The following is a 24,322-nucleotide window of genomic DNA, read 5'->3' on the forward strand; positions in this document are numbered from 1 at the left end:
TGCGTGCCCTCTTTTGTTTCTCCATCTCACCCCTCGCTCTGAGCCTCATTTTTGAGACTGATGTTATAATGCACTCCGACTGCTTTTGTCACCGCTGCGGTGAAAAATTCTATTTTTATGTTTTGGTTTTGTTTATTTATTTTATTATTTTTGCCTTTAATGTGTTGCTCTCCCTGTCCGTCTGCTGCTTCATCCCCCATTGAGCTGAGAGGGAGCTTAATATATTATTTGATGGATTAGAGCCTGAGCGTTTTTGAATAATTCATTCTAGGTTATTAATGTGTCTGTCAGCCGCTGGTGTTTCATATGCCCCTGACTCTGGGTTTTTATTGGTCACTGAAAGCCCACAGACATTGGAATTTCATTCCTAAACATAACGCTATACAGTCGGCACGGCTGTCTGAATTAGACTTGTGACAATGTGGAGATTCATTAGACGCTGGCCTTCTCTGGCCATGACTGATATCTTCTGCACAGCACTGGATTAAAGCTTGGTTAGCCCTTTAAAGCCTGATACATGAAATAAAGGGCAGAAAAATTCAGTTTTTATGAAGACAAACTGAGTTTTGGTCCTTTTAAAAAATGGGCAAATATTTTTTTAAGGTATCAGTCGATGCATTCAGGTGTTTGTGACACAAGATTAGATATAGGAGTGTTTAATTTTGCAGACACAAAGCTGAGGTTCATCATGGCTCTGCATGTCGTGGGACTGTCCTGGTTGGCATTCCTTTGCAATAATGCATGGAGGATGGGGATGGTGCCTCTGGATTGGGAAAATAGGGTGTTGTTTCCCCTTTTTTTCCTTCAGTTTCAGGGGGATTATACTCTGTACCGCAAAGAAGAGTATCTCGAGTTCAGGAGGCACCTTCATCCTGGTTCTTGAACACTGGGGTAGTTTTACTCTCTCAAGGATCCTTGAGGATATGTAGGACTTTGCCCAGTCAGTCTGCATGTGTTTTGTGGTCCTGGGGGAGGATGACCTTACAAGTTATTTGTTCTCTTCACATGCACTGTAAGAGCTTAGCTAACATTACCAGCAGTAAGTCAGACTTGTTCCCAATGGGCACTGGACTTCATCCTTTGTCACAAATTCTGTTCTTTTATGGACAGAATTTCTTGGCAGAGCCAAGGGGTGGAAGGTTTCCTGTTTGGTGGTCCTAGAATCATGCCTGTGCTTTTCACTGATGATGTAGTCATTATTGCTGCATTGAGAGGTGACCTCCAGCTCGCACTGAGGCAATTTACAGCTGAGTGCGAAGCTGCTGGGATGAGAATTCACACAGGGTGAGGTCATGGTTCTCACCCAGAAAAGATTTGATTGCCTTCTCTGGGCCGGGGAGGAGTTACAGGTCCAAGTGGAGGAGTTCAAGTATCCCGTATCAAGGTTCACGGGTGGGGAAAGAGTGGAGTGGGAGATTGCCAGGGGGATTGGTGCTGTAGACGTTGTAGTGGACTGTTGTGTTTAAAAAGAGAGCTGAGCAGTGTGAAGGTGAAGCTGTTGATTTACTGGTCAGACTCCTGTCCTGCCCTCACCTATGGCCACAAACTGTGGCTAGTAACTGAAAGAATGAGATCACAGATTCAAGCAGCAGAAATGAGCTTCCTCCGAAAGCTGTCTGGGGCTCTCGCTCAGAGATAGGATAGAGAGCTCGGGCATTCAGGAGGAGCTCTGAGTAAATATGCCAGTTTTCTGCAAAGGAGCAAGTTTAGATGGCAGTCTTCCTGGACTCCTCCAAGGTGAGGTGTTTCAGGCATGTCCCACCAGCAGGAGACCCTGGGGCAGATCCACGACATGCTGGACAAAGTATTTTGGCTTGCTTGTGAACACGTCAGTGTTGTCCTGGAAGAGCTTGCTTCATCTTATAGAAGATGAATAGATGGATGAATGTATTTGGAATGTTTTTGTATGTTTTGTCTCTTTTTCTTTTAATAATTTTTCACAAGGTTTTTGAAGTGAGAGCACATTACTTAAATAAAAAAAAAAAAAACTAAACTAAATTTTCACTTTAAAAGCGACATTTAAGTATTTAATTTGTTCAGTAAAAGAATCAAGATTTATTTATTTATTATTTATCTTATTGTTTGTTTGTTATTGCCTTTTTTACAGTGTGGGTAGGGTAGTGCAGATTGCATCATAAAATTCAGTACAGGGAGTTCCAGTTTTGGGTCATGTTTAGGCAATACCCACATTAATTAAACCTGTCTAACAAATCAAGACACAGGCTATAAAGTGCAATGAATAAATTATGAAGTAATTTATCAAAATAGCAAATAGGTGATCTGTCTTGGGGGGGAAAGAAAGCAGATTTAATGCACTGAACTTTGAGGTTTTTAAGTAGTGAGTCATTTCTCAGGGTGGTTATCTAAAATTGCAGGCTTAAACTCAATACGTTTAACAAGGGATTTGGAGGAAATCAGACTTTCATACTCTATTCAGATTCATGGAAAATGCTGCTGAACTTTGGTCTTCGGTCTGTTATTAGGTATTGTGAAACTTAGTGAATCATAATGGCATTTATGCACGCTCGCTGTGATTTTCATGGATATTGTGAGGTGTTTTACAGTTGTAGCCCTTGTGAATTTTATGCTGACTTCCCATTCAGGGTTGACAACTTAGAGTGTTGAATGTACCGGAGCTCTGAGGCTGCAGAGTGATTTGGCCAGGGCATGATGTTACTGCAAGATGAGCTGTGGAGAGATGCTAGCATTTAGTTGTGGGCGTTTTTGTGGGCTGTGTGTATTCAGGGCGTCAGCTGCAACTTTGCAGGCTGATGGGGTGGACCGAGAAGCACAGAGCTGCGTTTAATGATTGCGGCAAGTTGTTCGTTTGATTGGATTGCTTTGGGGCACACTTTTTGCACGGACAGCCTCCTTGTCAAGTGTGTTCTTGCTAGACTTAACTGCATATCTTGGTTTCTTCATCCACAGGGCCCTTTGATTGACACCAAAGGTGTTGCTTTGAGATTTTTAATACCTTTTTAAATCTCTCGAGGCTCTCCTGGTTTCTCACCACTTACCCCTACATTCTCCTTCCACTTGGAAAAAGTTTTGAAAACCTAATAAGAAGCAAAAAAACTTTGAATTTCAACAACTTTAAAGCCTCCATTTGGGGAACTTTACAAATCTGCAGTGTCATCAGAACATGAAGAAAGCTGCCTCCCGGCCACACCCACTCTTCCCTAGCCTCAGTGTTCACAGACATGAATGTGTTAGGAGTGATAGTTGAAAGACGTTCAGAAGTTGGACTTGGGAGGGCGTTCTTACCCTCCCACAGCTGCTCTCCAGAGGTAACATCTGCTTTGTAGGAGCATCTAGAACTGAGGTCCGCATTATGGTAAAACCACAAGTCTCAGTGCTGCTGCTTAGTTGAAAACATCCTGTAGAAGAACCGCTCCTGTCTCTAGAGCCTCCTGCGGTCGGCCTCAGTGAGACGCTCGCCTCCGTCATGCCAAGATTACAGAGGGCTTTCCCAGTGATACACATCTGCAAGGGGTTTAGTGGTTTGCTGTGCTGACTTTAAAAGGAACATAGATTTATAGATATTGATTTATAGGCTTATTGTGTTTCGGATTTTAGATGGTCATAAGCATGGCAAGAAATGACTTTTTGCCTAATAGCCACAGTGGCTGCTGCCTTCCAGAATTCACAAGCTCTTTTCATTACTTTAGCACTCAACTAGATTTTTGTATTAGTAAAGAGTGTCTAAATGATTGAGTGTTTTACTTGCCAAAGTGGCTGCTGGGTGAGACAAAGTTGGCAGGCTTAATCAAATTTTACAAACATTTGGGCAATGGCTGGTAGTAATTTCCCATTCTGTTTAGAAGTAAAGGGCATGAAAAGCACATAGAGTGGGAGTGCATTTGTGTTTGTCTCTGTGCTAGGTGGTTTGTTTGTATTTCTTTATGGTTTGGTTATGTAGGCTGCATCTTCACTGTTTGTGTGTGTATGTGTGTAAATGGCCTGTTAGCCATCTGAAAGCAGTTTCCCTCCCCAGATGATGAATCCCTCATATGTTTTTGATGTCGTCCATGAAAGCAGTTTGCGCATTTAGTCTTGCGACCGCACCGCGCCCCATTTCCACTGGCTCATTTATGCACATAATAAAAACCGCTGCACGATTGTATACCCAATTTGCCAGGTGGTTATTGCTTTCTAAATTGAATGAGCCACCCTAAGTGTGATGGTTTGAAGTTGTATGCAGCTTAAAGGCACCATGATAGTTCCACTGATTTTAGTAGAAACTGTAGAGGAGCAAAACAACAAAGGGGAGTTGACTTGTGAAAAGGAGCTGACTGCTGCAACAGAATAAGATGAAGAAACTGCATATCATTCCCATAGAGGGAGAAATTTGGAATACTTGTTCTTTGCTTGCTGTGACAGCAGATCTCCTCATTTTGGGACCAATCTTCAACCAGATTTCTTCCTTTGTCCTGTTCCTTTGGTGTGTCGGTGAATGCACATGTACAAAATGTTTTTTTTTAACCCCCCACCCCACCCCACCCAATTCCCATCCCCCACCCCCTCACAATTCAGATTTGATTCAGTGGACATCTGCACCAACACTCATGTCCAAGATTGTAGGCGAGTAACAAAGAAAATATTATACTTTTGTCCACATTGTCCATGGGAGGGTTCGAGGATGTCTGTATGTGTCTCGGGCCTATTCACAGCCGCAGAAGTACGCAGCATTACCTTAGAGGGAGTGTTCGCTCTGAAATCACATTAACATATTTCTCTTTTGGCACACAGTGCTATTCATTCTTTCATTTTTTTGGTGTGAGTTGCCCAGTTTTGAAGATATCGTCTGTCTGCCTTATATTGAATATAATGAAACTAAATGGCACCCACCTTGTAGTGCTTAAACCACCTAAAATAAATTTGAAAAACTCAGCAGGAATGTCTCTTTTCAGGAATAATGGCTCAGCCATTCCCCCCAAAAAAAACCCCACAAACAAAGAGCAGTTTCACATTACTTTCTGAAGTTTACGGAAGTAAATGGCAAATGGGCTGGTATTTGTATACAATATGTACTCTTTCTGAGCACTCAAAGCACCTCTACTCTTATATATGAGCACATTATGCATGGATGCAATTTGGGGTTTAGTGCCGTTACATTGCAGCTCAGCTGAGGGGGACGCCATTAATGTTTACATCCTGTCACATCTGTGGGCCTCCAGCCATGAATCGATGCATATTTCCTTCTGCACTGTTTGGATTTGGTCTTGCAAATGTATTTTGGTTGGGGGAAAATAAAAATCATCTTACATGAAACTGCTCAAACAAGGTTTGTGAATGTTGATTAAATCATCATTTCTGGTGAGTGGTCGGTGGAGGCTGCAGGCTGTTGCTAGGTAGAAAACCTTGTTTTGATTGCTTTGATTGCTAGCAGGTTGCCACAGTTGCCTGTAGTTTACATGGAAGATACCAACTTGTCTGCAAACACTTGCCAACTATTTGCTGAATGTTAATGCAATGCAATTACTTCTGCAACCAACGTGTTTCAAAAGGCTTTCTTTTGAAGGCCGTCCCTGTTTCTGGCTTGTGACGCACTTTTCAGTTTCACTGCAGCTCGGCGAGTACTTGGTGAGTGTTTGCAGACAAGTCAACATATTCCATGCAAATTACAGGCAAGCAAAACTCTCTGTTGGGGCCAAAGCAATCACAGGAGGTTTCAGGTGCAACACTGTATACCTCTTTGCAACCAGTTTCACCTACCAACTTCCAGCAACCACTTGCCAACGACTTGGGGAATGTACATTTGTCACTAGCCACCAGTGGCTGCAAGAGGGTTGTTGACAAGTCTCTAGGCCTCTGTGACTGAGACCTTAATGAGTTCATGGTCTCAGTCACTAGTCTGAAGTCTTATTTAATACAACATGGTGTTTATTTTGTCATTTATGGTCACGCGTAGAGTAAAACTGACAATAAAGCAGAACATACTTTGAGGCATATTTGACCATTTTGCAGATTTCTTGCTTTTCACGTATTGTTTTACAAAAACAAGATCCAGAATTCTCAACTTGAGCCCTAAAAACAGAAGACCATAAACCATCAAGTCCATTTTTTATATGCTGTCCATATTCATGCCTGAGCATGTGAGAAAGGTACAGCATGACAAAATTCAAGGTTTGTGTGACCTTAGCCAGTTACATCTCAGAGTGGTGATGCAACCACCTCTGCCTACCTCCTCCTCCTCCTTTCCTCCTGCTTTCTGACAAGGGGGAGGTGGATCTGCACTGGAACCCCGAGGTCATTTCACTGTCAAAAAGCAATAAAAATGCACTCCTACTTTTAATAAAGCAATTATAACTCATTGCCGAGTTCAATTAATTTTAAGTTTTCCATTAGCAGAGAACGCTGATATTGCCTCAGATTTGCTAGAAATTTTTTACACTCATAATGCACTGGTGGAATGACATGCTTTTTCACAGTAACATTAAATCTGCGTTGGGTAGCTGCTTTAACATTTCACATTTTGTACAAAGCATGATTCACAATTTGCAGCACACCCACATTGTTTGCACACACACTAAATAAAGTGAGTTTCTTGTTTCCTGTGTTTCATTTCAGGGGCTGTGTATTTGGAAGGAGGCTTGGAAGAGGCCCGGCACCTCTTTGGGAGGCTGCTTTTCAACTCTGAGGTAACCAACTCTGATTTGGTGTCTGCCCTTTGCCACACTGTAGTTTTCTGCACAGGAAGCGTGTTTGCGAGGGTATGCACGTCTCTCTTTCAGTCACAGAGCTGAGCTGCAGATTAGATTTTCCTATTTCGATCTGTGTAAGACGTCTCTTTTATTCTCTCAAACCCACACACAGCATGTTTTGGCAACATACCACACACTGCACATTATTGAGGCCTTGCCAGCACCAGAACCTGAGATCTCACAAAATCTTGCTTTATCCTGCAGTATTTTGACTAGCTTCTTTTTGTGTGCACGCTGATACGCACAAAGATGAAACAATATAACTCAGAAAAACTGAGATCTGGATTAATCCATAGCAGCAAAGTTCATATACATTGAACCATTAACTTAAGGATGTTGAATATTGCGGATCTCCACCGCAGGACACCTGCTATTGTTTATGTGTGTGTGTGTGTGTGTGTGTGTGTGTGTGTGTGTGTGTGTGTGTGTGTGTGTGTGTGTGTGTGTGTGTGTGAGATCAGCAGGCATGAATAATTAATGAATGAATCACAATATTGCATTCATCTTAGCTAGAAATGTTATGAATCAATCAAATAACTTGCGGCATGTCTAGTATGTAGCAGCAGGCTTACTTCTAATTGGCTATTAAGGTTATTTGCTGAGAATCAGCCGGTGACTCCCACACACTGCATGGCAGAAAGAAGTCTATCAAACATGTCCAGTAGTCCACCACAAAAGTAACCAGAGGAGATTATCATCAGGTAAATACATATCATAATTGTCTTTAGGGTTCAAGATCAATTATTCAGCATTCCCTGCCCAACTTTACCTTTTTACTCCAAATTTTTGTTTTCACTTTAATTGATTGAACACCTGGCCTTGGATTTTTTTTTTTTTTTTTTAAATCCTCACAGTTGGCCATATTTTACAGTTACCCTCTTCCATTGTAAGGCCATCTATTGAGTATTTGTTTCTACAAGTAAAGCTGAAAATGTCCTTGGTTCTGTTTCGCTGTGGTCCTGTGGCCATGAAAATCAACAGGATTTATCAAGCTTTTCAGCTGTCTTGATGTAGAGGTTTTTATTTGTAAGAATGAGACACTCCCATGTAAAAAAAAAGCATATTTCTGAGGCTACCGAACAGATTTTGCATTGCTCTTCACCTTAGTGTGAAGAGCAATCCAATATTTGTTAGAGTGGGCTGAAGATATGGTATATTAGACATAAAGGCTAATTTTAAAAACACAAAGAGATACATTTACACCATGAGTGGCAAACTCCAGGCCTCGAGTGCCGGTGTCCTGCAGGTTTTAGATGTGCCCCTGATCCAACACACCTGAATCAGAAAAATGTGTATTACCCAACCGGTTGGCGAGTGGTTGCTGGAAGTTTCTGGCAGCCACTGGGTGAAATCAGCTGATAAAAGTATATAAAGCTGAACCTAAAACCTCTTATGAGCGCTTTGGCCCCAACAGATTGCTGCGGTCCCCTGCAGTTTGCATGGAAAATGACAACATGTCTTCAAAAACTTGCCAATTGCTTGCAGAGTGGTAGTGAAACAGATAAGGGCAGCACAAATCAGAAACTGTCTGCCTTGTACATTTTTAAACGTATTGGTTACATTAGTAAGTTGCTATTTTGACTTTGAAGGTGATGCGTTGCACTTTTTCCAAGTTTCACTCCTGCTTAGGCAGTAGTTGGCATGTGGTTGCAGACAAGTTGTCAAATCTGCTAGCAACCAAAGCAATCACAAGTAGGTTTTGTGACTGAGGCCTAATACACTGTGTATGGTATTTGTTGTATCATTTAGGGAGACAATAGCTGAGAAGAAAAGTTGACTGTGCTTGTGAAATGATCAATTTTATGATAAAAAACAACCCAAGTGGACAGTGATTATGACATGAGGTGCAGAATAGTTACAGTTTAAATTGTGGTCTATCTATATTCTGCATTTGATCTCATTAATAAAGATAAAAACTACAAGAACTGTATCAGAGATTCTAAGATTAATGGAGGAATAAGGACATTTTAAGCTCAGAGAGGCAGAAAGGACTACAGGAGCTAAACCATTCAACACTTCACTAATGAGCAAGATCTTAAAATCCATTCTAAACTCTAACAGGAGAGTATAAGGGTGGCCAAATTGGGATGTGTGATCTATATTCTTTGTTCTGTTTATATTCTTTGTTCTGTTGACTCTGCTGGAGACGAGCAAAAAGGGAATGAAAGTGGTCAGTACAAGAATAATAAAGTCGTAGTCACTTTCTTCTTGTTTGAAGTGCACAAAGATGATTTCCTTACCCTTTGTGCATGACCTTCAACGTTCAATGGGGAAAAAACATCTGTCATTTTCAGATAAACTTTAAAGATAAACTTTTAATGGCATCTGGACACCTCTGCACATGAGACAAAACTGAAAGAACAGAGACACTATTACCCTGAATGATGACCAGGGACAATTTAATTTATGGATTATCTTTCAGTGTGATTTTACCAGCTGTTACGCCAATGAGTTCTTGGACCACATCCATCTTTATACTCAGCTTTTTTTTTTAATCATTACTATACATCTGTAAAGTTGTGTGACCTTATTTTAGATGGTTGTTGGCAATATCAGCAAGCTAAGCAAAGCCACTAACAGCTAGCTTGCCTAGCATGGGATTAGTGAATCGCTTGTTGGCTCTGAAATTTGGGGCAAGGAACTCAGACATCTGGAGTAGGGTTGCTGCTTCTTTACGTTGAACGAAGCCAGCCTAGATGATCATCATGGATGGGACCTCAGGGTAGACTCTGACCTCGCTGGAGAGATTATATGCCTTATCTGGCCTAGTACCGCTTGGGGATCTAGCAGGGGATCTGGAAAACCCTGCTCAGATCCATGTAGATGTCCACATACATGCCGATTTTATGCAATGGCTCTGGACTCGTCTGTAATATTGCAGTGCAGCAACTATCCATGTATCCTTCAACCCGTACATGAAAATGTATCATCTGATGGACTACTTGTCCATGTGTATGCCCACAAATGAGTAAAATCCTGTTCTTTGTAAACGAAATAGGGGAAAAATTAGCCTCAAAAATACAACCAGTGATGGACTCTGCCAATTACCAATAGAAGATATATTTGTTCAATCAAAAACCTGAGAGGACGCACATGCAGATTCACCAGGTGAAAGAAAACCCTGTAATTCATGCTGTGCCAGCTGCTAAAAGTACCAGGTTTCAGGTCACAAACATATTCCCCATGAGGGTTTAATGTTAGATGTGAAGATATTTTGTGAAATCCAAGTTGAAATCTTTACATGATATTACAGCCAATAATATGAATGCAATTAAATGCAATCGATAACGTAATCTCTGTGAGATGAAACCCATTTCTCTGTCCTGGCAGTTCACCAAATAGCCGCATCGTCATCCTTTCGGTTAAATTACAACTGTTGCCACCACTTCTTTTAAAGCTCTGTTTTTTTGGTTTCCATGGTGATATGTCCTCGCTTTGTCGGTCCAAAATACATGCTGCAGACACGAAACATGCTTCATGTGGAAGCACAGTACTTGAAAGTTCATGCCGACTGTCACCAGAAAGAAAAAAAACAAACAAACAAAAAAAAAAAAACACGACAATTCACATCCATGAACAGCAGTAATGCAAACACACTGGGTAGGTTGCACGTGACTGAAATTCCCAGTAGAAGTTGAGTGAAGTTCAGCTTTGGTTTGAAAGTTTTGAGACATGCAGACTGAGGATCGAAATAGTATGGCTTGCCCCCCCCATTCCCGAATGAATCCTCCTGATGGCAGCTCTGTTATACAAAGCTGAGAGGAGACAGATGGACACAGACCAGAAAGCCAAACACCAGCCGGGTGGTATGATGGGGGCGGGGAGTTGGAGGGGCAGACCACAGAGATGGACAGGCAGCAGGTCTGCAGAACCACTCGAATCTTTCTGTAATTCTAGCTTAACACGTCAAAATGGGCCTTCGCATGTTATATTACTAAAGTAAGAGATGCGGTACAAACCAGAAAAACGACATTTTTCTCTATCGCACCCTTTTTGCTGGTGTTGTATTCCATTCACACATGGGTGATCAGTCACATGGACTCCCTGTGTAACAAAAGGATGCTGCCTGGTGACTCTCTTTCGCTCCCTCTTATTTTCTCTCTTTCCTTTCCTTTCTCCCCCCCCCGCTAATACCCCAGGATGTCATTACCCCCACAGATGTTTCCCCGCACTCTTATGACAAGTCAAAACAAAAGCTCCACAATTCCGGAGGTAAAATTCAGAGCTGACTACCTAAAACAAAGCATGCATGTAATTTCCACCTCAAGACCTAGTCAGACAAACAGTGTCCTCCGTTTTTTTTTTCCCCCTCTCTGTTATTCCCTAATTGGTATGGCATTCATGGCTGGAGCGCAACAGTTATTTCCGTCTCCTTGTTTTTCTCTCAACACGTCACCTTTGCTGGCTCTGGTTCCTAAACAACGGGGCTCTTGCCGACGATGGAATCTAGCTTCATTGCACATAGAAGCCCGGAGGAAACAATAGATGCTAATTTGCTAATGACATTACTGTGGAGGTTATTAAAGCATCAGCAGAGAGGCAGGAAGCGTCTTCTTCAGGGGGAGCTGCTCGATTGTTCCCAACCTGGACTCAACAGCAGTGCAATATTGCTGGGAAAAGATGTTGATGCCACTCTGCTGTCCTGAGGGAAGTACCTCTTTTGAGGAGCAATCACCATAATGATCTCACTAGTTGCCCATCGGCTAATCTGTTGGCTTTTATTAACACCACCACACAAGCATACACACACACACACACACACTCAAAGGCCAAATTTAAGAAAAGGTTGCTGTGACAACAAAGACGGCCACCGTGGCACAGAGATAATAACTTTTGGTGATATGGCATTGCCACCACCTTCTTTCTGTTCTCATTTCTGGATGCAGTGCCGAGAAACGTTTTAGAGCAGCTCGACTTCAGCACACTCAGGCAGTGATGGAAAACAGTTTGAATATTTCAACTCTTTCTCACTCTTTAATATTAGCAGTGGAAAAATAGCAAAGAAACATGAAATCAGGTGTATTACTGTTTGTTTTTTTTAAAAAACGTGACTTATTTTCAGATCATGTTCAAAGTGTTCATTTGAACTCCTTTTAGACTGGATCTGGACTACTGCATGTAAGTATGGATCCATCTTGCCTTGTATCAGCGGTTCAGTTTGGCGGTGGTGGTATAATGGTACGGGGGATATTTTCTTGGCCCACATTGACCCCTTAGTACCAACTGTGCATTGCTTAAATGTCACAGCCTGCCTATTATCGCTGACCATACCCATTCCTTTATCACCACAGTGTACCCATATTCAGATGGCTGCTTCCAGCAGGATAGCGCACCATGTCATAAAGTTCAGATTGTCTCAAACTGGTTTCTTGAACATGACAGAGTTCAGTGTCCTCAAATGGCCTCCGCAGTCACCACATCTCAATCCAACCGAGCACCTTTGGGACGTGTTAGAAGGTGAGATTCTCATCACAGAGAAGCAGCTGACAAATCTATAGCGACTGTGTGATGCTATCATGCCAATATGGACTAAAATCTCTGAGGCATGTTTTCAGCACCTTGTTGAATCTGAATGATGGCAGTTCTGAAGGCAAAAGGAGGTCCAGCCTTGTTAATTTTTTAATTAATTTTAATTGTCTAGACATTATTTTCAGCTAACAGTTTTATTTACTTGCCTATATTTTAAAACAATAATTTGAGCTGTCAGCCATGCCTTAATCTAATAATACTTAATTGGCTGCTTCAGCCAATCATTTTTCAGGAAAATTTGTCAAAAACGATCTCACAAGTTGCCCATTGGCTAATCTGTTGGATTTTATTAACACCACCACACAATCACACACGCACGCACACACTTAAAGGCCAAATTTGAGAAAAGGTTGCTGTGACAACAAAGACAGCCACGGTGGCGCAGAGATTAATAACTTGCGGTGATGTGGCATTGCCGCAGCCTTCCTACCTTTCTCGTTTCTGGGTGCAGTGCCAAAAAGGGTTTTAGAGCAGCTCGATTTCAACACACTCAGGCAGTGATGGAAAACAGTTTGAATTTTTCAAGCCTTTCCCCCCACTTTGTTGGCATGCATTCCAAACCGAGTGTTTTTGCAAAACATAAATCAGGTTTATTATTGCATTTTTAAATGTGACTCATTTCGAGATTTTGTTGGTTTTTATTTGGTCTCTTTGTGTACCAGTAGAGTGTGCTAGGCTTACATGGTCACACAGGTGATAGGCTGGCTGACCAACTTCCTCCAAGTTAAGGCCACCTCACTGACTTACAGTAACCGTTCCCTTATATCTGTAAATTCAAGCTATTTTTTTTTCTTTTTAAAAGAAAGAACACAAAGGGTATATGAACCAGAAGTGTGCACTTCATTTATCTTTCCACTCAGGTGCTCTTTACCTGTTTGACACTCCAGTGTTCTCTCCATTCTTTGTGCAATTTGAACCCTTTGTCCAGTTAAGCATAATATTGCCAGTGTTTGAATGAGAATGTGCATGCTCCTCTATGCTGTGTCCTTGCTTTGCTAATAGCTTGGAGAATGAATGCATTCATTCATTCACTGGCCATTTTCCATTCATATACACTATTCTGCCTACACTCACAGAAACTGTAAAAGGTGTGCTCTTAACCTCAAATATAAATTGTGTGGTACACTTCACCAAAGAATCGATGTTATTTTTCACATATTTAGAAGATCACCTTGACCACTCGCTGACAGAAGCCTTTGTTCTGGACTTCGGGCTGCTTTTATGTCAGTATTGATCAGCAGCGCTATCTCTTATTGATCTCTCTGCTGCACTACTACTTTTGATGGATTGATTGGCAGCCCGTAGCTAGAGACCAATTTGTCAGCGAGCATTGGACCCTGTCAAAGAAGAGCACCATTATGTCCCAATCATGGATGGCCAACAATCCCAGGAGTTGTGGGTGTGTGTGTGTATGTGGGTAGAGGGGATGTGGTGTTGAGCGTTCACGGTTGGCTTGAGAGGCTGGAGTATGTGTAAGAATGAGGTTGTGCCTTGACTCCCCTGTGGGTTAAAGCATTGGTTCCCAATTTCATTTGACATACCCCCAAAGCCCCGAGAGATGGTTTCAAAAGCCCCTTCATCAGACCACCACTCATGGTGTTCAGTTGAACTCATTTTAGACTGCATCTGAACTACTTTGAGCTTGCCATTTACTCTATAGCAATTAAATTCAGTTTACCATTTATCAGATATGCTACAGTCACACTAGGGGAAAAAAAGTGGTTGGAGAGCATGGCACAACCAAAGTTATTGTGACTGTGTGCTTAAAGTTTCAATACCTTGAATTGGTTGGTTCAAAAACAGGAACCAGGTCTGCAACCACTCACAACCAGTTGCTGTCTTCAAAGTATTTTTGATGCATCAAAACTGAGATTGAATGGGGTAAAACTGGCAATTATATGTTGTAGTTTGTTGCTCTCTGTTGCAAATGTGTTGCTATCTACACAGAAATTCACACCGAACGGAAATTCACATAAAGGATATATCAGGGGGATATGGCCAGGCAGTGCATTAGGCCAATACTTTATAAATGCATTTGTATTTCCACATTATTAGCTAGCAATTTTCATTTAAGTTAATAATTTTCTGTCCTATTATTTTTTAAAAAAAGGTTTACTCAGTTTATTTAGCTAATAATTCATAATTAAATTAGCCATAGTTTTAGCTTACTATTTAGACTGATAGCCATATGCAAACCTAGTAATTTTCTACTTTTCATTAATGTTTATCCCGTTTGATTGACAGTTTTGTTTATTGGTTTCAACCCTACTTTCTTGAACTCTTTAAACCACATTTTGTCCCATTTTGGGGGCATTTTCTTTACATTAGAACCCAGGTCCAGGAAATTCCTAAATTATAATTTAGTAGTATCCCGTGGGTTACCACAGTTTAGGATAACTGGGTCAAGGCTGATTAAAGGCCATCAAAATGGAGATCAGAGGCAGTTTCACCGTGTTACCCTTTATTTTGCTTTTTTTTCACGTCACTAAGTGCAGGTCACTGACATTAGAATAAACATGTTTGCATGTCCCACCATTTGTAGCAGCAGTTATATCCTCCAAATGGTTGTGATTCAGCTGCTATACATGATGATTTGTGCTTCCAGTAATTATACCTTCCATACACTGGAAGAGAGAGTGTGTGTGTGTGTGTGTGTGTGTGTGGGGGGGGGGGGGGGGGGGGGGGGGGGGGGGGGGCTGTTGTTATTCTTAAATCCCCACTCAATGCTGGCTTAATCATTGTCTGACTTGTCTTTGGAATGGCTGTAATTGAAACATTAGCTGTCCGGGTCTATATACAGCATGTGGGTGGATCGCGAGCGCCTTGTGGATGGATTTTAATCATAAGCCTCGATCTCAAGCCGGAGCAACTCATGTGCACTTCACTTCTCTCTTTATTGTTTTTTTTTTTGTTTTTTTTGTTTCCCAAGTGTCATGTTCTCCCTTCTTGTCCTTTTCATTCTCATATTCCCTATGCCTCTTTGCATGCATCGGTCTCGGTGAATCACTTTTGTGGATTTTAAAGCAAGTTGTGCAGCTGCAAAATAACTGTGAAACCAATCAATCCATTAGCCAGCATTATTGACACTCTTAACAACCGATGACCCGTGTATTCGCAAGCGAGCTCAATGTTGACTTGATACCCGCTATGTACTTAGTGCTTCTCCACCCCACTCCTAGGTTAAGAGACAAGCAACCAAAAGGAAGCATTTACTGAAACGTATTGACCACTTTTCATGAATTTTTCATTGGCTGCTCAAGGCGATGGGTTGCCAGCTGGGTGGGTTGAGAAGATGAGGCGCCCATTCGATGCTGCTGACCACACACACACACACCCCCCGTGGGCTAGCGCCGCATTTTAAAGGTTTATCTCCTTGAACCTTTTAAACACCTGAGTGATACTGTACTTTAGAGGCCCTCTCCACATCTCTATCACCACTATGACTCACCCAACATTAGACTCTAGGCCCAAAACTGCCTCTGGCTGCTGTTGTCCTTGGCAACAACTTGAGAGCCACAACTTATTCTCTCTCTCTCTGTGAATGTGTGTAGCGTGTATATTTCAGCCTTGGTCTTTCTACTATTCGATCTTGTGTCGTTACCTTAGAGCACAGAGGAAACATGTTGATCTTGCACATATTTCTCACCGCAGGCAGGGCAGGCAAAAGTCCAGCACTGCTAGTGTGTGTCTCCAGAGACAACGCTCCTCTGAAAACTAAATCCCACCAATACTCCGCCCTCAAACACCCCTCACCTTACGCTCAAATCCACATCACGACCCACCTCTTTACCAACACCACCTTACCTGACTACGTAAATTGGATATGCAGAACTATTTTGAACTATTTTCTTTCACCATCCCTCATTGATGGCACCTGAAAGCACTTGGACAAGGAATTCCCTACATAGAGCCATGTGCGGTGCACTACTACAGCCCCCGCCCTGCTTAGAATCATTAATGTCAAAGCTTCATCATCGAGTGTTACATTTAATTTTATTGTTGAGAAACTAAACTGCAGTCTTTGATATCAGTAAAGACTGAGCTGTCACGGCTAAAAGAGAAGGGTGCACAGTATATTTTCAGAAACTTGTCATTTGTACACATTATCTTGTTAATTCCATATTTGCACAAAGGTGAGACGTAAGCTGCTTGATGGAAATCAGGGGCATCTGGCACGATGCAACGCAGGGCACCTGGGGTGGCACCTGCCCACTTGAAACATGATTGGGCCCCGCTGGCACCCTAGTGTTGTTAATCTTATAATACCCACTGAATGAGAGCGTTGGCAGGCTCGGTAGGAATGTATCTGGGTACATTTACTCACTCACCTTACTGAAGTCGAATTATAATGTACTTTATTTCGGTATTTCTGTGTGGCACTACTTCCTATTTCAACTCCACTATATTTTGGATGCGGGTGTCTTTAGGTTGCACTCCATTAAATTTAAAATAAAGCACTAATAATCTGCCATGCTGTGTTATTAAGAGATAAAACTACACAGCAGTGTAGTTAAAAGTAATTAAACTCTTCTTCAGTTGCATCATTAAAGTGACATACACAATTAATACAACGATTGTGGTCCAGTAATGTAAGTGATTCTGAAACATGCCATTGTAGTTCATACCCCACTCTGCATTTAATCACTAGTTTTTATTAATCTCTGGCTCTCTTCCACAGTGTCTTTTACTGTCTCTCTCCCCTCAGCCCCAACCAATCACAGCAGATGACTGCCCCTCCCTGAGCCTGATTCTGCTGGAGGTTTCTTCCTGTTAAAAGGGAGTTTTTCCTTCCCACTGTCACCAAGTGCTGCTCATAGGGGGTCGTTTTGACTGTTGGGTTTTTTGTAATTATTGTAGGGTCTTTACCTACAATATAAAGCACCTTGAGGTGACTGTTTGTTGTGATTTGGTGCTATATAAATAAAATTGAATTGAAATGAACTGAACTGAACACACACTCTGGATTATTTTCTGCATATCTATTCAAAAATCAGCTGGCTTGCATGTGTCTGCTGCTTTTAATAAGCTAAAACCATTCAGTACATACACATACACACATAGGCTTAAAATATTCAAGTTCAAGTGCTACATCACAGAAAGTGCAAGGTAAAATTTAACAAGAGAAGTAGTTGCAGGAGAATAGTTTGAAGGCTGGGACCCTATTCACAGTGAAGATTCTAGTGTTAGAGGTTGTATTTTGTGCCTGGGGAGCTTTTGTAATGCTAAAATCCCATCAATCTGATTCAGAAATAACCCTTTATCTATAAAGAATGGGATATTTTTGAATATTCATTTCTTTTTTTTTTTCTTTTTTGCTACTTTTAATGATTTACTATGTTTATTTGTAGTGTTAATGAATTATATTCATTAACGTGATGACCCTCATGCCAAGGGGAAATGCACTAATTTCTTCCCCCCTGACTCTTCATCTCTGTTCCCCTCTCTGTTTCTGTCTTCACAGGATCTGCGGGAGGTCTGGCTCAACTACCCACCACACCCCCTGCAGGTTAGGAGAGATATGTTTTATTATTGATGTTTATTTTGTCTGGTACCTCTCATTAAAACTCACCTCACCCCCAAGACACAAAAGCATTCTCGAATCTTTGAAGTTTTCCAGTCAACGTGTACGTGTTATTTTTCTTCTTCTTGTGTGTGTTGCTAACAGAGGTGGGCAAGCTGTTAGGTATTTTGCCTGAGGCTGACTGAGCTCTTTATGGCTGTCACAAGGCTCCCAGTAGCCTTCCACTAGTTTCTATTGTTCTGTTCCGTTGTCTCGATGCTCTCCATTTTGGTCGAGACCCTAATCCGCTTTTTCACTTACTCAGTCTCTCTTCCTCTTTGCCATTGCTCCCTTCTCGGCTTTTCTCTTTGCCACATCATCCCCCCCGTCCTTTCTCCATCATCCATCTCTTCAGTCTCTCTCTGTTCTGCTGCTTTTTTCTTTGCATGATCTGCCCAGAAACACTGAACATGTCAACAGTGTTTGTTTGAAATTAGGATTTGGAAGAAGAGATCAAAGATGCCATAACAGGATTACAGTCCCGAATCACATGGGGCCTCCAGGGACCGTCAGGCATCCTTCTCTCTGATGTGTTTACGAGGAGAAAGTGTTTCTTTGTGCGTATGCCGAGAGTCATCTTTAAGCGCTTTATTCTCTTGCGTATGTACATTTTTACACATCCCGCTTTTGCCCCAAAAAATAACATTGTGCTTTTCTGTTTACCTACAACATATGTTTGTTTGTTTTTTTTGTTTTTTTTTATATTTTAGCCTTGTCACCCCTGTATTTGTTATCCCCAAGATCCACAGAGAGTCTGAATGTTTTTGTTGAGCTTGTTCAGTGCTCAGACTAAACCCACTGTGCACCCAGCAGCCTGTTTTCCTAGTGAGCTGCACAGGCGGCGGTTGTGGGTACAGTGGACAGGGTGGAGCTCCGGGGTCAGTCCTGCTATGGCTCTGTGGTTCAGTTGGTACCTCCAGAGTGTGCTGCATGAGTAGTCATACAGCCTCATTACCACACACTGTGCATTGCAGAGTTTTCCTCTGGGTGGTCCTGGGTGCTAGTGGGACAACACCTACTAAATTGTGTCAGCATCTTTATAGCACCCTGACCCTTTGGGTTATGTGATCTGATGCAGTCTAATCTTTATTTATCTCTTAATTGTTTATTTAGTTGTATAATCTTTAATTTATGAAGCTTGGAGTGGGAACATTAACCCTCATTCACAAATATGTGCATAGAAAAGTTATCAGCCTTTGCAAAAAAATGAGCGCACATGGAAAATTACCATTAAATTTTCTTTATACCACCATATGCATGTAAAGCTCCAGTCACGCAGGCCTAGAGACCAGTCAGAAACCCCCTGGCAACCACCAGTCACTAGAGAAAAATGTGTCTACCCCTACCAGTTGGGGAGTGGTTGCTGGCAGTTGCTAGATGAGAAGAGAGATATGGCGCTGCACCAAAAACCTTGCCATTGATTTGGTTACTAGTAGATTCCTGCTGTCACCCATAGCTTGCATGAAAGAGCAGTAAGGCACAACTTGTACTTTCAGGTTTTGCAACTACTCGGCTTGTAGCGAGCAAGTATTCGCAGACAAGTCTGCATCTTCCATGCAAACTACAGGTGACCGTGGCAGTCTGCTAGCAACCAAAGCAATTGCAAGGAGTTTTTTGGTGCAGCAACCTCTTTGCGACTGATTTCACCTAGTGACAGCCAGCAGCTTCAACCGACCACTCACCAACCAGTTGCGGAATATACTTTTTTTCCCCAGCAACCTGAAATTGCCAGGGGGTTTCTGACTGGTCTCTAGACCTCAAAATGGATCATGTAGAAACTGGTGACGTTCTGAGAGAGAAGCCTGCACCACTAACACCACTAACTAAACAAGAAAGTAGAAATTGCATCAGAAGAAACTGAAAGAATAGTGTCAAAAGAGGAAGCTGAAGAAAAGGTACATCTTGAGATTAAGAATCTCTTTTGCAAGAGTGACCTGTGCTGACATCAGGAGCATTAGCCAGGCTTGATTTTTTTGTTAGTATTGGAAGGAACTGGAGAACATGCAAACTCTAAACAGAAAGTCTCTAACCAAGAATTGAACACAGGAACCTTTTGTTGTGAGAACACTGTCCTAACCACTGAGCCACCGTGCTCAAGCATCTGGCTAAAATAACTGTGGTGGGGAATGTTGTTTACCCTGAGATGTAGACTATGGCTTAGGTTAAGAAAAAAAAAAGAAGAAGAAGAAAATAAGATATCAGCTTAACTGAAGAATATTTAAATGAAGACCATAAGAAGAAGGAGGAAGCAGGTTGATGGCAAGCACCACTTGATCTGACAGCCTGCGATGAGAAATTCACAGCAATTACAGGGGGGGAAAAATGCGTAGGTGAGGTATTGCCAAGAAATTAAAGTTTAATACAATTTCTGGAACTTTTATGTACTTTTTTCTTTTTGGTCAGGAAGTGCCTTGAGATGAAAATCTAATTTTAAGGGAGATCTGGCCAAAAAAGTACACCTTTGGAAAGTTACGAAAATTATAAAATCAAATATAACATAACATGATCGGACATGGGACAAAAATAAAGCAAATCAGAACTAGCAAGAAACATAACAGAAATTACAAAATGTTTTATAAGGTCTTCAAACTTTAGTGGGCTCTGAAGATTATTCCAAAATAAGACAATGCTACTCCACCGAGATCAGAAAAAATGCTGAAGAGCAGCTGTTTATAAGTGATAAGAGCTTGCTCAGATAGAGTCTACCCAGTATGGCTTTATAAATAAGAATATACCAATGCTGCCATCTCCTTAGGCTGAATCAACGGTTTGTAATGGTAATTTAGCAGCGAATGGGAGTATGTTTCATAAAAAAGGTAAGGTAAAGTCCAAACCTATTCATTTAATTAATTTTTTTTTTACATGTAACTTCCATGTAACCACAAGGAAGACAATAATTATTATAGTAATATTAGGTTTCAATTTCAATCTTAAGATGAGTTTAAACTTTTGAGGACAGCTTGGCCTTGGCCATTTGTTTGCACACACGGTTTAGGGAGATTTATAGGTTCATAAAGATATTTCATGAACATTTGAGCGTCTTCTAAAAGCTAATGTTTGAGGTGGTCCTGGCACACCTGGACCTGTCAGGATTGGTGTGAGTTGTTGGGTCACACGGGTTGAAGTGTGATTGGCGGTTAAATTGCCTGGGAAGGGCTCTCAGGTCTGTGTCATAGGTGGCTGATGGTTGGTGTTTTGGCCACCACCTTAGAACATGTCTGGGCATATTAGGAGCACCTCCAAGGTGACAACCCCACTAGAGGTTAAATTAACTTGGACTCTCCATCAGCTTTTAGAACTGAAGAAACCTCCTGGATGAGAGGTGAAATGTCTTCAAGAAACTAAAAGAAGTCCGGCTTCTTTTGACTTAAGCACTTCACTTCACCATGACTTGAATGACTGAGTATCTACACAGACATGTTTGTGCGCTCTGTTTCTAAATTAGGCTGTTCTGCCCTAAACTGCTGCTGAAAGGTTACAAAGTGTGTCCCCTCGTCCCCTCCTGATCAAGAGGAGGATGACAGGGCAGAGATGAGTGGAGCTACCTTAATGAGGTTTGAGGGGATGTGATGACAGCTCGCTGTGGCGTGTGTAATTGTGTGTACATAAATCTCTGGCATAGATGCATGCATTAGCTTCGCAACAACGTACCCTACAGAATTCTGCGGATTGGTCTGTGGTCTTTTGTTTTTGCTTGATATGCAATAGCACATCGTCACCCCCAGCTGTTCAGAATAATTTACCAGGACATCATTTACACTGAGTCTGGATTACCAAATTTCTCCTTTAGTTTATTGAGGAGATACATGAGAGTCTGGATTTTTATTTGGCCTCAGAAGACCTGGGCTCTGATTCTGCTTTCTGTCTGGACTGAGCTAAAAGTGATGCTTTGAAGCCATTTCAAACATGTTTTTTTTTCCTCTTTTTTTCAAAACTGCTGTTGATTCTTTCTTTTTTTTTTCTCCTCTTCACTTCGTTTGAAGCCTTGCTGCCGGCCATTTCCCCTGAAGGATAAGCTTGCGCCTCCAAGTGCCGAACTCGTCAGATGTCGTTAGTTGCGATGCATGACATTTACACGCCTTTCGTTAATTAACAGAAGGAGCAAAAAAGGCAGGAGTGAAATGTTTCTTAGGACACACTGGAAGATGGAACCATGACATTACCGGCAGCACTCCAATTAAAATACTGAGTTTAAAAATACATCTCTGCTCTGTGCAAAAGTTCGACATGGGAGACTTTGAGCGATCTGTTTACTTGTCATTCTATCACAAAAATGCAGACAAAAGAAAGTGCTGGAAAATGAAGAAAGTGGCTATCTCTCCTCGAAGAGCCTTGCGTGTAATCTTTATTCTTATTTTCAGGGTACTTCATATTTTACAGCAAAATAGAGCGAGCTAACAAGGTCAATTGAATGTGCTTGTGTTCCCTTTGAATGTCCACATGAAATTACGTGTCTCAATGTTTCTATTTTCTGTGGAAAAGATGCCTTGGTCAAGCTAACAGTTGCACCACGCAGAGACCAATTAGATGACTCTAGCAGCCTAATTAATGCACCCATAAGGATATCTCTTGATTTAACAAACATGAATGCACATATTTTCTTAACATATTATTTCTTTTTCTAATGAGCACAGACAAAAGGAAACACTGTAGCTAAAGAGAACCGCATGTATTTGCTGAACCCATCTACCTCTGAACTCGCCAAGCCCTGGAGCTAATGCTAAACGTATAATCTACAGCGATTTACACAACTGAAAACTATTCTTTCAAGTCTGATCACAGTCACAAGGAGTCTGAAATAACAAGCCAGCGCATTTACAGTACGACTGAATCACCAGAGATATTAATTGACTGCGGGAATCATCAGATTTAGAGAGTGTGGGGGGAAAAAAAGGAGCTGTTTGACTTAAAACTTAATGACTAAGAGATTCCATCTGCTGCAGATCATCTGAGTTTGTTTTGAGGCAGAGGAAAAACACACACTCTAAACAGGCCCTGAAGCAGCACATACTGCAGAGGTTCATCTCATTTACGGAATTTATCTGACACTCTTATGCAGGATGACTTCACCGAGCAAGTTTCTCTTTGGTTTGTTAGTCAAGGATCCCTGAAGTGGTCGTGCTCGGTGTTGCTGAATACACGTTCAGGACTCTGACATATAAAGCTGTATATGCAAAGATAAAAAAGTACATTTAACAGCTAAAGCAATTAGGTGCTTCAAATATAAGGAAACTATTTGTAGCTATGTATAAAATTTAATCACAAAATAAAGAGGGGGCCAAAACAGCTTGTTTCGGGCATAGATGAATTGAGGGGCTGAACGAAGGCCCAGTTTAAGATGAATAAAGATGATTCTGAATTGTGAATCATGCAAAGCTACTCTAGTAGTTGCCGTTGGTTCAGGAATAAAAATATAATGGGAGATTAACGCAATGGGCCCACCCACAAGAACATTAGTGGTTGAACATTAGTGAGGTTGCAGCACTGATGTTGGACCTTTCATTGTAGTTTATTCCAGATGTGCTGGACAGAGTTTAGGTCAGGACTCTGTGCAGGGGAGTCAGGTTCTTCCTCTCCAAACAAAACACTGGGAAAACCAAAACAAAACATGAGCTGTGGCTTTGTGTTTGAACATACTGTTATGCAGAAGCAAAGGAGGGTCTTTCCTAAACTGTTAGCACATTGGAAGCAGTCTATAATTTAACATAATCACTGTGTGCTGTAACACTAAGCCCTCTCTTCACCTGGACTAAGGACTTGCCAAAAAAGTAAACACTGAAAAATTGCTACTCACTAAATGTTGACTCTGGCTAGTCTCAAATCTATAAAAGATGACTTGGAGTGTGTTCAACTACAAATATTGAACAGCGATCCTGCAGACTTACGTAGCCTGGGAAGGGTCAAAGCAGACCAAGTGCTGGCATTCACTGATAAATAGATGTATTGTTTATTGTTGCCTCAGTCATCCTAAGCAGAAACTACAGATAATCAGTGAGCGTTGACATTCTGTTTTCTTTCTGTCTATAATGACCAGACCTGTTGAAGGCCTAGATCTCTTCACCGAACCTCCTTCATGCTGTCTTCGTCCTTGTCCAGGTACAGGAGCCACAGACAGACAGGCAGCTGATTGAGACGTCTCCAGTCCTCCAAAAACTGACCAGATTTGAGGAGTCTATCGGCGTTTTGTTCACACATGTTCGCCTGCTGGCCAGAGCCTTCACCTTAAGGACCGTGGGCTTTAACCACCTCACCCTGTAAGTGCCTTCACTGCTTGTTTGTGGATAATAGAGTTACAGCCAATTAAAATGCAAAGTGTAGCGCTCACTGGCCAGATGTAATTTGCAGGGATGCTGTAGAAATAGCCAGACTTTATCTGCCGCTCCCTTCAGAGGTGATGAGGCATGATGCATTATAATGTATACTATAATCTGAAATGCTGGGAGTTTTATATGGTGAGCATTTAAAATTGTTGTATCTGTTATGAATGCGGCAGCTGCCTCCTCCCACATCATCATTATGTTTACCCCCT

At 41.6% G+C, this 24,322-nt stretch overlaps 1 protein-coding gene across 2 annotated transcripts in view; it reads left to right on the forward strand.

Annotated features, from left to right (window-relative positions):
* drosha (drosha ribonuclease III) overlaps window positions 1-24,322 on the forward strand; it is a 126,841-nt gene that overhangs the window by 65,833 nt on the left and 36,686 nt on the right. For both annotated transcript variants that reach the window (XM_030757289.1, XM_030757290.1), the window contains 3 exons: window positions 6,571-6,641; window positions 17,695-17,739; window positions 23,890-24,047. In XM_030757289.1, coding sequence (XP_030613149.1) covers window positions 6,571-6,641; window positions 17,695-17,739; window positions 23,890-24,047 — 274 coding nt within the window. The remainder of the gene's footprint in view (window positions 1-6,570; window positions 6,642-17,694; window positions 17,740-23,889; window positions 24,048-24,322) is intronic.

Source organism: Archocentrus centrarchus, chromosome 20 (assembly GCF_007364275.1).
Source record: "Archocentrus centrarchus isolate MPI-CPG fArcCen1 chromosome 20, fArcCen1, whole genome shotgun sequence".
Classification (NCBI taxonomy): Eukaryota; Metazoa; Chordata; class Actinopteri; order Cichliformes; family Cichlidae; genus Archocentrus; species Archocentrus centrarchus.